At 36.8% G+C, this 15,789-nt stretch overlaps 1 protein-coding gene across 1 annotated transcript in view; it reads right to left on the reverse strand.

The window, feature by feature from the left end:
- LOC126274083 (protocadherin-like wing polarity protein stan) overlaps window positions 1-15,789 on the reverse strand; it is a 358,480-nt gene that overhangs the window by 44,118 nt on the left and 298,573 nt on the right. The window contains exon 40 of the mRNA XM_049977080.1: window positions 13,640-13,786. Coding sequence (XP_049833037.1) covers window positions 13,640-13,786 — 147 coding nt within the window. The remainder of the gene's footprint in view (window positions 1-13,639; window positions 13,787-15,789) is intronic.

Here is a 15,789-nt window from a genome sequence, read left to right on the forward strand (position 1 = left end):
CCAAAAACACTAGCCAATGGGAGTGTCCCTTTGTGAGGAAACGCTTGATGGAAGCAACACTTCTGTCACTGCTAATGACTGAACTGCTTGGGAAGTGCAGGTTAAAGTGATAGCTGCACATTACAACATGAGTGACTTGGGAATATGTCAAAGGCTCCAGAGGGCTGCTAACACTCATCTCGGCCTCAGTAAATACAATCCAGCCCTCTGCCACCATCTACCAATATTGTTGAAACATCAGCTGTCACTTTGGAAGATTCCAGCCAGAAACATGAGCGAAATCTGCTTGTGCCATACAAACTGTTCCGGGAAGAGTCCCATCCATAAGCTGTCAGCCATTGGTTGCAACATAACTTTCTATCACTTGGAAATGGGCAGTAGCTTCAGAGACTTACTGAGACATAAATTAATAGTGGCCAGCAGCAGTATAACACATTGGTTGAAATGTCTTTTGTTAATTGATGGTATAGAGTGCTCAGAATTGGTTCCTTGAACTGCTAACTTTGATTTCAATGAAGTCTTAAATATTCCTAACACTGAATTCAAATACTTTTTCATGGAAATTTGCTTAGGGCACAATAGAGGAGCAGCAGAACACAGCCGGACGTCACTGCACTAAGAGCTGCATCATCAAGATTGCAAAAGTAGTGGCCATTCACATGACCTACAACTGTAGCCATGTCCTTTGACTGGTATGATTCAGTTTCTGATGAGGTGTGTTTCGGGAGTTGTCAGAGCTCTTATTAATCTCTCTCTCCTGACTAGTAGTAATGTAAAATCCATTAGAAGCTATGAGTTGTATTGACTATTAGTGCTTAAGTTGTGTCAGACTCCTTCTGTGGAGTAGGACTGTTATTCCAGCATTGTCATTCTGGCATTTTCCTCACAGAGCTATTATGGAGAGCGAGAAATGGCTATTTTGTATGTAAGAATTAATGTGTCGACAGCAGCAAAAAGGGAAAAGAAAAATTGTGGTACCTTTTAATTTGTATAAGTGTTTACAGCCATATACAGATGGGTGAAGCATGTAGGCAGACTTCGTTTTCACAGGCAGCAGCTGTGAATTGCAATACATGTGACAAATGTGCCAGTGTATGAAAATGAACAGATGTTTAAATATACTGAAAAACTAGGAGATCAGAACCTAATCAGTTAGGTAGCTAATAGGATTCTGGTTAGTAAACCACAGACACTTTAACATGGTTCAAACACACAACGTTTCAATGAACGGGGTGATGCAACACTTGCTTCACTAACAGAATAATAAAGTCCAATCAGAACACTAGGAAGCTAGTTAGTTAGTTAGTTAGTTAGTTAGTTAGTTAGTTAGTAGTAGTAGTAGTAGTTTTATTCATCCGTAGATCTCATTTTACAAGGATATAGGACATGTCAAAGTATTTACAAGCTTAGATCAATTTACAATAAGCTAATTCGTATACACATATATTTACAGACTTCTAGTTAGAGACAATCATTAGATTTTACTCCTGGTATACAATAATTTATTTACAAATAACTCATTAAATAATGTAATGCCACACTATTCACTCATATTTCACTATCAGTCACTGCACACACTATACACACATTGTTTCATAACACTTCACTCACTACACACACACACACACACACACACACACACACACACACACACACACACACACACAGGTGATCCTTGGGCCATTTTCTGTACTGCAAGTTCCCATTTGCTATCCTGAAAAACTGAGTCAGCATCCCTTCATAATGAGTGAGATGTTGAGCTCAGAAAGAGGAAGAGGTGTTTGTTAGTATTGTGCTATGCATAGCTTGAGGGGAGAGTGTCTCTAGAAAGGAAAAAAGAAGAAAAATAATAAAGTGAAGGTGTTATGTGGAATATTGGATGTTTTATAATCATCATTATTATTATTATTTGTTTGTATAACATTTTTTTATCAAACCCCTACTCTGCTTTATCTAAGTAATCCTTCAATGTATAAAATGTATTGCATAACAGGTACTTTTTAGCTGTCTTCTTAAATAAGTGTATTTTTGAAATTTCTTTAATCTCTTTTGGTAATTTATTGTACAGTTTTATTCCTTGGTAGAAAATGCTGTTTTGAGTTTTATGTTTATTTTTTCTTGGTAAATGTAAGTTGAGTCTATCTCTTGTTGCATGGTCATGGACAGAGCTGTTTGTGCAGTAATTGCCAATGTTACTTTTGATGTGTACAACTGACTGGTAAATGTGTTCACATGGAGCAGTTAAAATTCCCAGTGTTTTGAACAGATCTTTACAACGAGCTCGACTACTATTTCTGGTTATTATTCTTATGGCTCTTTTCTGGAGTTTGAAAATTGTGTTCATATTTTGTGGATTTGTTCCCCAAAAAAGAATGCCATAGCTAAGAATTGAGTGTACATATGAATAATATGTAACTAAAAGACACTGCATGTTACACACAGATGATAGAATTCTAAGGGCATAACATGCTGATGACATTCTGTTTGCAAGTACCTTTGTGTGTTCGCACCACTTCAGCTGAGAGTCAATATTCATTCCTAGAAATTTTGCATTTGTTACACAGTCTATAGAGGTGCCATCTACATTTAATTTAACATCGTAATTTTTCCTCTTCAAACTGAAGTTCATGGCATTAGTTTTCTTTATGTTTAATGTCAATTTGTTGCTTATTGACCAATCGTAAACTTCCTTGAGAGTTTCATTTGCTTTCTCGGTAAGGAGTTCTCTTGTTCTCTCAGTGACTATAATATTGCTGTCATCAGTGAAGAGAATTTTCTCACCATGAGTAACACTACTGGGAAAGTCATTGATGTATATCAGGAATAGTATTGGTCCTAATATGCTACCTTGTGGAACCCCTATATTAATATGTTTTGGTTCTGATAAGTATTTTACTAAATGTTTAGATCTATTTGAAGTATGTGTTATCTCTACTCTTTGTACCCTATCTGTTAGGTATGATCGAAATCAGTCATTAGCTACCCCTCTTATTCCTAATGCTTCTAATTTATTTAATAGAATCTTGTGGTCGACTGTATCAAAAGCCTTAGAAAGATCCAAAAATATGCCTGTGACACACTCATCTTTATCAAGAGCATTAAGTACAACTTTTGTGAATTCTACTATGGCTGACTCCGTATTTTTGCCACTTCGAAAACCAAACTGTGATTTGCTTAAAAGATTGTATTTATTCAGATAATTCATTAATCTGTCTTTCATAATTGCTTCTATTATTTTTGAGAATGCTGACAGCAGGGAAATGGGCCGGTAATTTTCTATGTCTTCTGCATTACCTTTCTTAAGCAAAGGTACAACTCTTGCCTGTTTTAACTGCTCTGGAAATGTCCCTGATGTGAAGGATTCATTTATTATATTTGTTAATGGACCTTGTATAATCCCTATGCATTGTTTCAGTACACACATTGGTACATCATCTAAGCCTTCTGACTTTTTATTTTTTAGCTTTTGAACAGTTTTATTGACTTCATTCTCTGTGGTTGGAAGTAACATCATTGTATCTAGTGCAACAATTTTTGCAGGTGTTATATTTGTTTTGGGGAATTTTTGCTGTAACTTCTCTGCAATACTTGAAAAATGCTCGTTTACATAGTTTGCTAAGTGTTGTGGATCCCCCTCCCTTAGCAGTATGTTATTCTGCGTTTGTTTGCCTCTCCCCGTTTCCTTTTTTATAACATCCCAGACTGCTTTGCTTTTATTCTCTGCATTATATATTATTTTGTCATTAAATGACTTTTTTGCAGCAATCAGCACCTTCCTATAAATCTTTTTGTATCTATGATAGAAATTTAAGAATTCTGGATCATTGTGAATCTTTTTCATGGAACTGAGGTGTTTAAGTGTTTGGGAGGACTTCTTAATACCTGCTGTTATCCATCTGTTTTTGTGAGATGTTGATACAGTCATGCATACTTTTGGAAATGCTGTTTCAAAGTTCAATTTAAACAATGTGGAGAATTTGGAGAATTTCATATTCACATTGGTTTCCTTATACACTTCATCCCAGCTTTGTTTTTCTACTTCTTTTGAAAAATCTTTTATTTTGATTTCTGATAGATGTCGTTTATAGGCTTGTAGTTTAGGGAATGATTCGATGCCTGATTTTACTGTTGTTATTTGACAGAGATGGTCTGATAGTCCGAGATCTTTTACAGCTACATCACATTTTTCCCTGTCTATATTTGTGGCCACATGGTCAATTACTGATGCAGTCATTGTAGTAACCCTTGTTGCACTATTGACCAATAGGGACATGCCAAAACTTTGAAGGATATTTATGAAGGTGCTGCTGGATTCATTTATGATATTAGTGTTGATGTTTATGTCCCCACACAGAATTATGTTGACCTTTGTACTTGAGACTTTATCTAGAACTTCTGTTAATTTATTGAAAAAAGTGTCCACACTACCACTGGGAGATCTATACACACACAAAATTATTAATTTCTTGGTGATATTGAGCCCTGATAATTCAATAGCTGATATTTCAATGTGTTTGTCTACACTTACTGTACTGAGGTCATGTCTAGATTTGAACTGTGTTCCTTTTCTGATATAAATGCATGATCCTCCACCCCTTGAAGTAGTTCTGCAGTAAGAGTTTGCCCTTTCATACAATGATAATACTACATGTTGGATTTCTGTGTCTCTACACCAGTGCTCAGTAATACAAACTACTGTGCAGTTCAAAGATTGGAGCTCAACTTCTAATGCTTGTATTTTATTTTTTATTGATTGCATGTTTTGATGGAGGATTGTTAAGTCTGTGAAATGCCCCATGTTACTCTTTCCGATGGTTTGTTTTTCTTTGTGACATCTGGTATGTGTGATTTTTGAAGTGTTATAATCTGTCTTGTGAGTGATTGTTTCAGTATTTTTTGAACTGCTAGAGATACTCTTTAGGCAGGGGAACCTGTTGTCTGGATTTATCCTAAAAAAGACCTACTTTTCCTACCTATGACAACAGGTATTTGACCATGTGTGGCCCGAGATCCACCCCCTATACTTTCATGAATCAGCTGTACCAATCTTCCCTTCCCAGTCCTGTTTAGGTGTAGGCCATGCCTAGTGAAACCCCATCTGTTGATAGTCCCGACGGGCACCAGAGAAACATGAGCAAAGTTGGCCGTCCTCAGAGCCATCCCCAGCCCCACATTGATTCGCCTCACAGCTCCATCAAGGCGTGGCTGATCATGACGCCGGAACAGCTCAACAAAGTGTACATTGGGGCCATTAGTCAGGGAAGCTATCTTGTCCAGGTCACCACCTATTTCATATGCCCCATCCCTGTCCAAACTGTTTCCCGCCCCACCCACTATCACTACATGGTCCTCTTTTGTAAAATCCTTACATAAAGACCCTAGGTCCTCTATCACATGACTTAGCCCTGCATTTGGTTTGAAGATACTGGTGGCCTGGTACGCTGCCCCTAAACTTTCCTGTAACTGAGGGCCTACACCTTGCCCATGGCTACTACCTAGCAGCAGCACTTTCTTCTTCCTAACACTTTGTACATTCCTACGCTTCTTGGCCTCGGTTGAAGTGTGCTGCACATTTCCTGCTCCTCGTTCTACCTGAGGCTCTTCTCCACTTAACTCTGGCAGTGGCAGATACCTGTTTTTGGTGTTGATGATAAAACTATCAGATCACGTTCTCTTTCTTCCTATCCTCCTACCAGCTGCCAGTTCCCAACCATCCTCCTCCCCCCTACTTCCCTTGATCCTTATCAGTTCCTTCCTTGCTTCCTCCAACTGTGCCTGAAGGGCACAGATTTTCCTTTCCTGCTCCCCAATCAAAATGTTCCTACTGCATACTCTGCAGTTCCAGGAGAGAGCCTCTTCTGTTCTCCCAACATTCTCCCCACTGCATCCCCCCCAGTGAAAATATTTCCTACAAGATTGGCAACAAATCCCTCTACTCACTACCCTATAACAGCTCCCACATTTCTCACTCATGGTCAGTTTCGAAAGAATAGTTAAGTTTAAAGAATGTTTTAAATTTGTCAAGGTCGCGAGATTGTATGTCTGCAAGCAAAAAAAAAAAAAGACACAAAGATCTTATGTGCGGTGGTTGTTGTTTTTCTACTGATTTAGAGATGCAAAAACAGAAGAATGAATTTGTAATTACTTTGCTTTTAGAGAATTTAAGTTACATGTTCCCTGGATCATTTTGCATGATAGATCATAATGATGTGACACGAGTGAATTAAGATTCACATCAGAAATTAATTTGTACATACAGCTAGATTCTCAACATTCCTAAGCTTTTCTTATTTTCTTTATTTACAAAGAGAAAAAAGATGCACATATGTTAGTAATTCCTATCCACCACATTTTACACATTACTGTAACAGAATTTCTTGTACAGAATAGAAAGAATTGTCAAAGAAAGAATGTGCCATTTGGCTTCTCCCACCCAACACCAGTCCCTCTGAACTGCGGAGATGGGAACTTGCACTCCAGCACATCCTTTCATCCCGCCATCCCCCTGGACTAAACCTACGTTAAACAACCTCACTCTCATTTACTTTTCAGTCTTCTCCTCTTTCCCTTTCCTCTTTTCCATTCATGCATCTTTCCGTCCTACATCTTTATACTATACACCTCTTTACTTCTGTATGCATCCTCTTTGGTTTGAAGCTGGCACAGTACCTGCAGTAGAATATCTTTGGCTTCCCTCTGACAACCATGCCTCCATCCTTGCTACCTTCCCTGTTTTCCTTTCCCTGTTGCTTCATAACCTGGGTTGTGAGTAACTAAATCCACTTTCCCTTCTTCCCTTTCTTTCCCCTGTCTCCTCCCTGATGAAGGAACATTTATTCTGAAAGCTAGGAGCTTAAATTTTCGGTTGTTTTTTGTGTTTCTATCGGCTGTACTGAGCTGAGGTAAGTACTGGCCAGCCCCTCTATCTCTTTGTTAGTAATTGTTTCAAGAAGAAACTTTCTCAGTTTATTATCAAATTATACTTTGCTGTCTGTCAGACATTTTATATCACTGGGTAAGTGATCAAACATTTTTGTTGCAGCATTGTGCATGCCTTTTTGGGCTGAAGACAACCTTGGTGTGGAGTAATTAATGTCATTAGTCTTTCTGGTTTTATAATTATGTACTGCATTGTTCCTTTTGAAGTGGATTATTTATAACAAACTTAACGAGGGAATAAATGTAATGTGAAGCAGTAGTCAGAATGCCCAACTCCTTCAATGGATGTCTACAAGATGATCACGGGTGAGCATCACATATTATTCTTACAGCACATTTTTGTGCCATGAAGACTTTCTTTCTTAAAGACGAGTTACCCCAGAACTATTATATATGACGCTATTGAATGAAAATATGCAAAATATGTCAACTTACTGATTTGTTTCTCCCCAAGAATTGCAATGATTCTAAGCACAAATATGAGTGAACTAAGTTGTTGTTATTTCCTCACCATGTGTTACACTTATCACTACTGTAGTAGTTCTAGATAGGCAGAACTAAATATGTTGTGTCTTTTTAAAATTGGGGGTGAGACCATTTGCAGAAAACCAGTCAATGATATTTTTACCATTTCTTGTGTTTCTGTACATATCCTTGGATTGATTACAGTACTAGTGTCACCTGCAAAAAGAATTAATTCTGTTTGTTGTATACTAGATGGAAGATCATTTACATATATGAGGAACCGCAGTGGTCCCAAGATTCAACCTCAGGGAACACCATATATGAATTCTCCCCCAGTCAGAATTATGTCCCTGGACTTTATTTCTTGAATTACTAAGTACAGCTTTCTGCATTGTTTGGTTATATACAACATCATCCATTGGTTGGCTACACCATGAATCTCATAAAAAAGCTATTTATCTAGGAGAATACTGTGATTCACACAGTCAAATGACTTAGAGGGTCACAGAAAATAGCAACCAGTAGTATTTTATTATTTAATGCTTGTAAAATGTGGTGAGTGAATGTCTAAATGACATTCTCAGTAGAGCAACCCTTCTGAAACCCAAAGTATGATTTTATAAGAATACTACTGTTGCTAAGGTGAGAAACTATTCTAGAATACATCACCTTGTCAAAAGTTTTTGAAACAGGTTGGTAGTTACTGACATGTCTCTCATCATGTTTCTGAAAGTGTTTAACAGCAGCATATCAGAGTCTCTCTGGAAAAAATCCCTTGAGTTTGTGATGCATTACACAGGCACAAAGTTTTAGTACCCTCAAAAACAGATACGTTTTTATGTTTGAGAAAATGTATAATTTTCCTAATTTCAGAAGGAGAAGCTGTTGATACATTCATAAGATTGAATTTTTATAAAGGTTACATTTTCAACATACTGTGTGACTTTGCTCTTGAACTGACTGTCCCTGTGTTTTCTACTATATTTATGAAGTGATTATGAAATGCATTTGCTACCTGAGACTCATTATTTATAGTCCTTCCATTCACTTCAATAGTGATGTTGTCTTGTTCTGTGACTGGTGTCCTGTCTTCCATTTCACTACATTCCATACAACGTTAAGTCTGTTGTTTGATCTTTTAATAAACTTTCTTATCGATTTTGAGTAGCTTTTGTAGTGTGCAAGTATGAGAGGATCCCTACTCATTCTTGCCAAAAGATACACTTCACTTTTTCTTTCACAAGATACTTTAATCACTCTTGTGATCCTTGCTTTTTTTACATGGCTGTTTAGCATCCTATCTGATTAGCTTATGGAGAAAGCTGGAGTGCCCATCACAAACTAATATCTTCAGTGGATACTTAAGAATTTTAAGTACTGAGGCCGGTAGAAGCCACTTGTTAGAGGTAAATATAATACAGGTACAGGACAGGTTTGGAAAGTAAGTACCATTTTGGAAAAAAAATCGTAAAACATTTTACCAACCAAAATTTATTTTTACAAGAATGAGAATTTCTTAAAAAAAATTTCCCACATAGTTGCCACCATTGATCAGGCATCTGTCATAATGGGAACCAACTTTTCTATGCACTCTTCACAGAAAGATGCTGCCAGTGAAGACAGCCACAGGTGAGCATTGGTTTTTGTATCGTCATTGCCAAATTGTTCAATACTGTTTTGAGTAACACACAAAATGGTGACGTGCATTATCATGAAGCTACAAAAGGGCTTGCCTGAGCGTTCCATGCCTTCAGTTGAGTGCCAAAGTTTTTTCAATGTTTCACATTATCATACTGCACTGATTGTTTTACTTTTGGGAAGGAACTCAACAAACAGAATGTCCTACCTGTCCCTGAACACATTGCACATGATTTTCTGTGCAAACAGTGTTGTTTTAAATTTTTTTGAGGGGGGGGGGGGGAGAAGGATTATGAATGGTCACAATTCTGTTTAAGAATTCATCTCCCCAGCACTCCCCAAATCACTGCCAGGTCATTTCATCATCATTTATAGAACCCAACAGAGACACTATTTATGAAAATTTAAGCAATTTGTAACACTCTAAGGCAAATCAGTTTTTGAAATGTGTGGAGACTCATCAAAAAGCATTATTCTTGAGAGCCATATATTGTCATAAATTTTCTCATTTACTTTTGCAACCAAACCACCACTGACAACAGAAGGCTACCCACTCCATGTTTCATCATGGACATTGGTTCATCCATTACTGATATTTCTGACCTAATTTCTCACCATTCTATCCATCATCACATTTTCACCATAAATCTCTACAAGTTTATGATGAATTTCAGCTCGCTTAACATTCACTGCATTCAAAACCCATATTAAAGAATGCACTTCCTATTTGGCACACTCAAGAGATTGTCTTAACCATTTTAAATGCTCACTAACAAATGGGAGGGGCAGGGGGTGAGAGGAAAAGAGGATGCCTTGATCTTTCAGTACTGAGATGCAGTGGGTTTAGTTTCTATGACAAAGAATCAAGGAAAGGCAGATGGTGGTGTGGAAGTGCATGACCCTGTGTAAGCAAAAATGAGACTGAGAAGCATAAAACAAGAAAACTCTTATGAAGAGTGCTGCCTTCAGATTATATGGAGGAAACTGAGCTGGTAATATGTGAGAGGTGAGAATATAACAGTACCTCACGTCACGTATATAGTGGTTACAGAGAAAAAGTGACAGGGTTCAAACAAAAGAAGATCTACTGGACAAAGTATAACAGCAGATGGAACAAAAAGGAGTAACAGGCAACAACCTCTGAAGTTCTTGCATCCAAAGGTTATTGTGTGTCTGAGAATGTCCGCGACAATTTAAGACAATAGATACCAGCATAATGCAAGTAAGTCCTCAATAGGATGAAACTAGTGAGGTGTACATTTTGTAACTTATCTGCTTACACAAAGCTTTAGATTCAGGTTATGCTTCAAATGCAATCTTAACGGGTATTATGCTACACTGTGTACAGGAAATTCCCATAAAACTTGAAGCAGATCACCCTACAAGAAAAACTAAAAAAAAAGGATAATAATGCAATCCCATTATATCTGCACCATTACACTTCACATATCATTGTACTGACAGTAGGCACCTCAATGAAAATTAGTTCATAGCAATACAATGTAAAAATTTGAAAGGAAACTCAGTTAAATACCTTGTCGACAGAAGAGGGGAAAGTTAGATAGCTTGTGGAATGCTGAAAAATGCAACTCTGAAATAAGGTTAGAACCTAAGGGCTTGTCAACAGATAAATGAAAACTGCAGATAAGACTACATTAAAATTACAAGGGATGAAATATGTAGAGGTGATATATATCTTTAGGTAATAGACACAGAGAAATAATTAAAATTTATATGCGTCTCTGAGAGCAAATGTAATAGAGCGACAATTTTAATCCATCAAAAGATTTGTTGGAGATTAACAGATTTTTCTGGGCTCAATTTTCAAACTTCCTTGAATCAATTTTAGTTGTATACGAAAGCAAGCTTTCCTTTCCTCATGTTCATGGCCACAAATAAAATAAAAAGTTGACATATCACTCATTTCTTCAGTTTCACAAGGAACCAGTTTGACAGGGAACCAGCAACTTCATTAAATTCCTTAAAGAGGTTATTAAACATTTTGTTAGCAGTTGCAGTATTTATATTAGGCAAATGGTTTTGAACCTTACAGTTATACTTTCAAACCTGGCCTATTGAGGCTGCACTGACAGAAGAGTTTAATTTTGAACTGGTGTGAGGCATGTGTGGGTTGTGGGATTCATTCTGCAAACATTTATAAAGTACGTGTTGCCAATTTTATGTTCATTATTAAGGTCAGGCGCTGTCAGTGCAGCCTCAGTAGGCCTGGCTTGAAAATGAGCCTGTAACGTTTGAAACTAGTCACCTAATATAAATACAGCAACTGTTGACAGACTCATTAATAAAAGCTTTAATGATATCACTCATTTGCAAACATTCTGGATTCACCTAGAACTGATAATCGGACACATGCAAAACTGCATATTTTATATTTTTCTCAAAATAATATTTTAACTTAAGACTACTGTTGTAGCAGAGAACTTAAAACATTTTATCATAATACAATTCTCACTGATAAACTCCTAACTAGATATGCAGTGTGTATGACTTATCTTTCAGGCTATGTTAAACTATGGCTGAAATCAAGGCATAAGAGGCACACAATGTCACAGAACTGATATAACTTTTGTACCTCAATAAACAAACTGACAGGGCCATTAAGTTCTTTAATCTGTCTCTGATCACATCTTTTAAAAAAAGTAAAAGCTACTGTGAGGCAGTCAGACCTTCCCACAACAATGTCAACAGTAGGCAGTTAATTCATACATGGTGACTCGACTTTGATCACAAGTATTAAATATTGGAGGTCCATTACCATAACAAGTCCTGTCATACCACTGCTGCAAAAGGATATCAATATCCTGCTAGATAGGGTTATTTATAGTGACTCACAATGTAAATAATTTCTTAATCAAAATATCCACGGGTGTACTGCCAGTCTATAGTGTCCAACGGGCACAATATTTCGGTGATCAAACATGTCGCCATCATCAGGTGAACTGATGGACTGAGCTCCTGTGAATGTGCCGGCACGGAGATCCGTACGCTATGGCTGCTCAGGGAGAACTGGGTTCGGTCGCGGCGGCGGCCGATTTAAATACCCTCTGCCCACGGCGCGCTCCCTCTGCCGTCCGCGCCATGGTAGCGCGGTGGAACAGATTGCGACGACGCCTGAGATGACGTCTGTGTGATGGCTCTGTCCGCCATGGTCGTCACAACTATACGTTTGCTCGATTTACTCTTGATTAACCCAATCGCTGATTCCCAAGCCTTGCTAAGATTATAGCCACAGTCACGGTTTATGAGGTCATCGTTAGTGCGAATTTCGATGGCCCCTCTAACAACGTTGTCCCAGTATCTCGACGTCTGTACCAGAATCCTCGTGCGGTCATACTCCATAGCGTGATTCGCAGGAGAGCTTCTGTAAAGTTTGGAAGGTAGGAGACGGATACTGCCAGAAGTAAAGCTGTGAGTACCGGGCGTGAGTCGTGCTTCGGTAGCTCAGATGGTAGAGCACTTGCCCGCGAAAGGCAAAGGTCCCGAGTTCGAGTCTCGGTCGGGCAAACAGTTTTAATCTGCCAGGAAGTTTCATATCAGCGCACACTCCGCTGCAGAGTGAAAATCTCATTCTGGAAGGAAGTAATATGTTTGTTACCTTTCCTAGGAACATACAGATTCAGAAATTTAATAGCAAACTACACTGTGATGCAGAATGCCTCTCTTGCAGAGTTTGCCACTGGAGTTGATTGATCGTCTCTGTTACTTTCACGATTACTAAATGAATCTGTAACAAAATGTGCTGCTCTTCTTTGGATCTCCTCTATTTTTTCTGTCAATCCTATCTGGTATGTATGGATACCATACTGATAAGAAACATGCAAGAATTGCATGAATGAGGGTTTTGTAAGTTATCTCCTTTGTTGATGGACTACATTACTTAAAGATTCTTCCAGTGAATCTGACATCTGTATTTCCTCTGATTAGTTTTATGCAGTCATTCCACTTTAAATTGCTCTGTACACACACTTGTAGATATTTCATTGAAGTAATTGCTTCCACTGATTGTTCTGCAATCATGTAGTATACAATAATGGGTTTGTCTGTCTACGTATACACAATACATTATTTATAAGATCTATTACTTTTTCCATTTCTGGGAAGTTATGTTTTTTTTGCAATTCCATTACTATTCTTTTGGACTGACAAAAGTGTAATCTATTTCCACATGTAAAGCTTTCTAGTGAACTAAGTTCTTCTTCCTGATTGATTGAATGCATTTTCAAAATAAATAAATAAATAAACATTAAAAAGTAATTAAAAATCACTCAGGAACTGCTCACTTATGCCTATCAACATTTGTAAAATCAGACCACCTAAAACTAGGAAGATAAGAATCTCTGTTATTATCAAAGTATAATTTGCAGCATCAATTCAGCTTCACACCATGAAATCATCATTTGAATTATATACATTGCACAATATTATTAAAATTAATTTCTCTATTCTCTATTACTGAAGATAACATGTACATATATATTCTTCTATTCTCTAATTTCATAATACTCATGTTCTCTTAATGCACTTTGAAAAAAAATTATATCTAATTTTGTTCAATGAAAGTCTCATTTGAACTAACCAACATCACGGTGTTGCTGCCTGCTGGAAGATTCCTCTTCATCACTGCTATGGCTTGAAGCCAATTCCAGACTGCGACCATCTACTGATACTTCCGACTCTGAATCTGATTCTCGATGACGTTCTCTAACAGGACTTTCTTCCAAAACTGGAAAACCAAGTAGCAGGCATCATATTAGTGGAAAGACTCAAACTTTTCATGTTTTACATCTGAAGAAAATGGTATGGAATTAGTAGCAATAGACGGCCATTCTCTTTCCTGGTTTGAATATGTTTTAGTAAACATAGTTCTAATGGAGATGATATGCTGGTACATTTCTCTGACCTGCAAACTGACTGTAGGGAGACCTACATTTAACTTTTACACCTTACTATTGTTCTTGGTGCTTTTTAGGGATACACAGCATAATTTTATGTTGCCTGACTTGACTGACTCCTGAGACTGCATTGTACCAATTATTATTACTTTGTTTCACATTATCCATTTTGGGACACCTTTTTATTTTGTTTCGAATTATCGATTTTGGGATGTCCATTGTCAAATCTTCCTAAAAGTAAGGTAACTCTAATGTGGGAATCGATTTATAGATCTAGTCACCATTCATTGTGCAACTGACACAATGTGATGGTATTAATGGTTATCGCAATGTGTATTAGCTGCAATATGATTTTAAGATACTTATGTAATGGTTCCATTTACTTGAATGGTATAAGAATTTTAAACTGTCCTAGAGATTGTGAGGGCACACAGCTATAATTTTAATAAGCTTACTCAATTGGGTCTTCACATTACACTGTTTTCACATTTTTTAGTCTCATTTTCTACTAGAAAAATATCCCAGGAATCTGTTGTGACACTGGAAGCTATCATTACTGTCGATAACTGTTGTCAAATAATACACTTTCAAATCTGATTCATAAAAATAGATGCATTTTGAAAAAGCAAGACTCTACCTTCAGACACACAACTTTATAAGTATGTGAATACCTCATCGAATGAAAGCAACATACCTGTTCATTAAGAAAAGAAATGAAAATCAATAAGTTCTTTTTTCTTCACGTACTTGGTAATCCTCTTCGGAAGTAAACAAGTAAAACATATTCTGAAGTAGTAGTTTTTCAGTTTTGGAGGTAATTGTTTGTTTTTATTCAATGAGGTCTTCTTAGAGACGGGAAAAAATATTTTTATCACTAAATTCAGTGTTATTTTGTCCAATTTCAGTGTTATCTTTAGTAAAATTTAATATTTTTTATTTTCAAATTCAGTGTTGATTTTTGATAATTTTGGTGTTATTTTTTATCAGTTTTGGTGCTATTTTTTTGCATATTATAGTGCCATTGTTGACAAATTCTATTTTTTTGGCAGATTTGCTGTTAATTTTTTCGCAGATTTAATGCTACCCTTTTTTTTTCTTTTTGGCTAGGTTAGGTCTCACTTTTTTTGGTCAGCTTCAGATTTTCTTTAGCAAAATTTGGTGTAATTACTGTACCTAATTCAGTGTTTTTTTGGATTTTGTTCTCTCTCTCTCTCTCTCTCTCTCTCTCTCTCTCTCTCTCTCTCTCTCTCTCTCTCTCTCTTTTTTTGGCTAATTTTAGTATGTTTATCGTCCTTTTTTTCCAACTTCTGTGCAATTTTGACATAATATTATAGTTTGTTATGTCATTTTAAGGCTCTACATGAACATCAGAAGGCTGTACACTGAACCTCAGTGTTGAGGGAAAAAGAAGGAAAAATTAAGTTTCAACATTCAATGACTATCAGTAATGGATATTGGTAAATTATAAAATTTATATTTATAAAATTTTGGCCACGGGAAAAAGACAAATGTCACGATAATTCGTAAAAATTGCCTATTTCACCTTTTCTTGCAAATAAAAACCTGCCAATTTCACCTTACTTTTGACATTACCATTTTCTCGAAATTTTCCTGTCCCTAGGTATTCTGATTACTGTTTTGGTGCGTGTCTGCACTGAAGGTGGAAGCTTGCTCTTCTGAAACACATCAACTTTAATGTGATCATGTTTTAAGGTGATTAACATTAACTGTGACCAAGCTGAAAAATTCCTTTTGATTGTTTAATGACAACTCATTTTCAACTAAGTGCTGAAAAAAATAAATAAATAATATGATTTTTCTCTTTTTGATGTTA

Source organism: Schistocerca gregaria, chromosome 1 (genome assembly GCF_023897955.1).
Source record: "Schistocerca gregaria isolate iqSchGreg1 chromosome 1, iqSchGreg1.2, whole genome shotgun sequence".
In the NCBI taxonomy this organism is placed as follows: domain Eukaryota; kingdom Metazoa; phylum Arthropoda; class Insecta; order Orthoptera; family Acrididae; genus Schistocerca; species Schistocerca gregaria.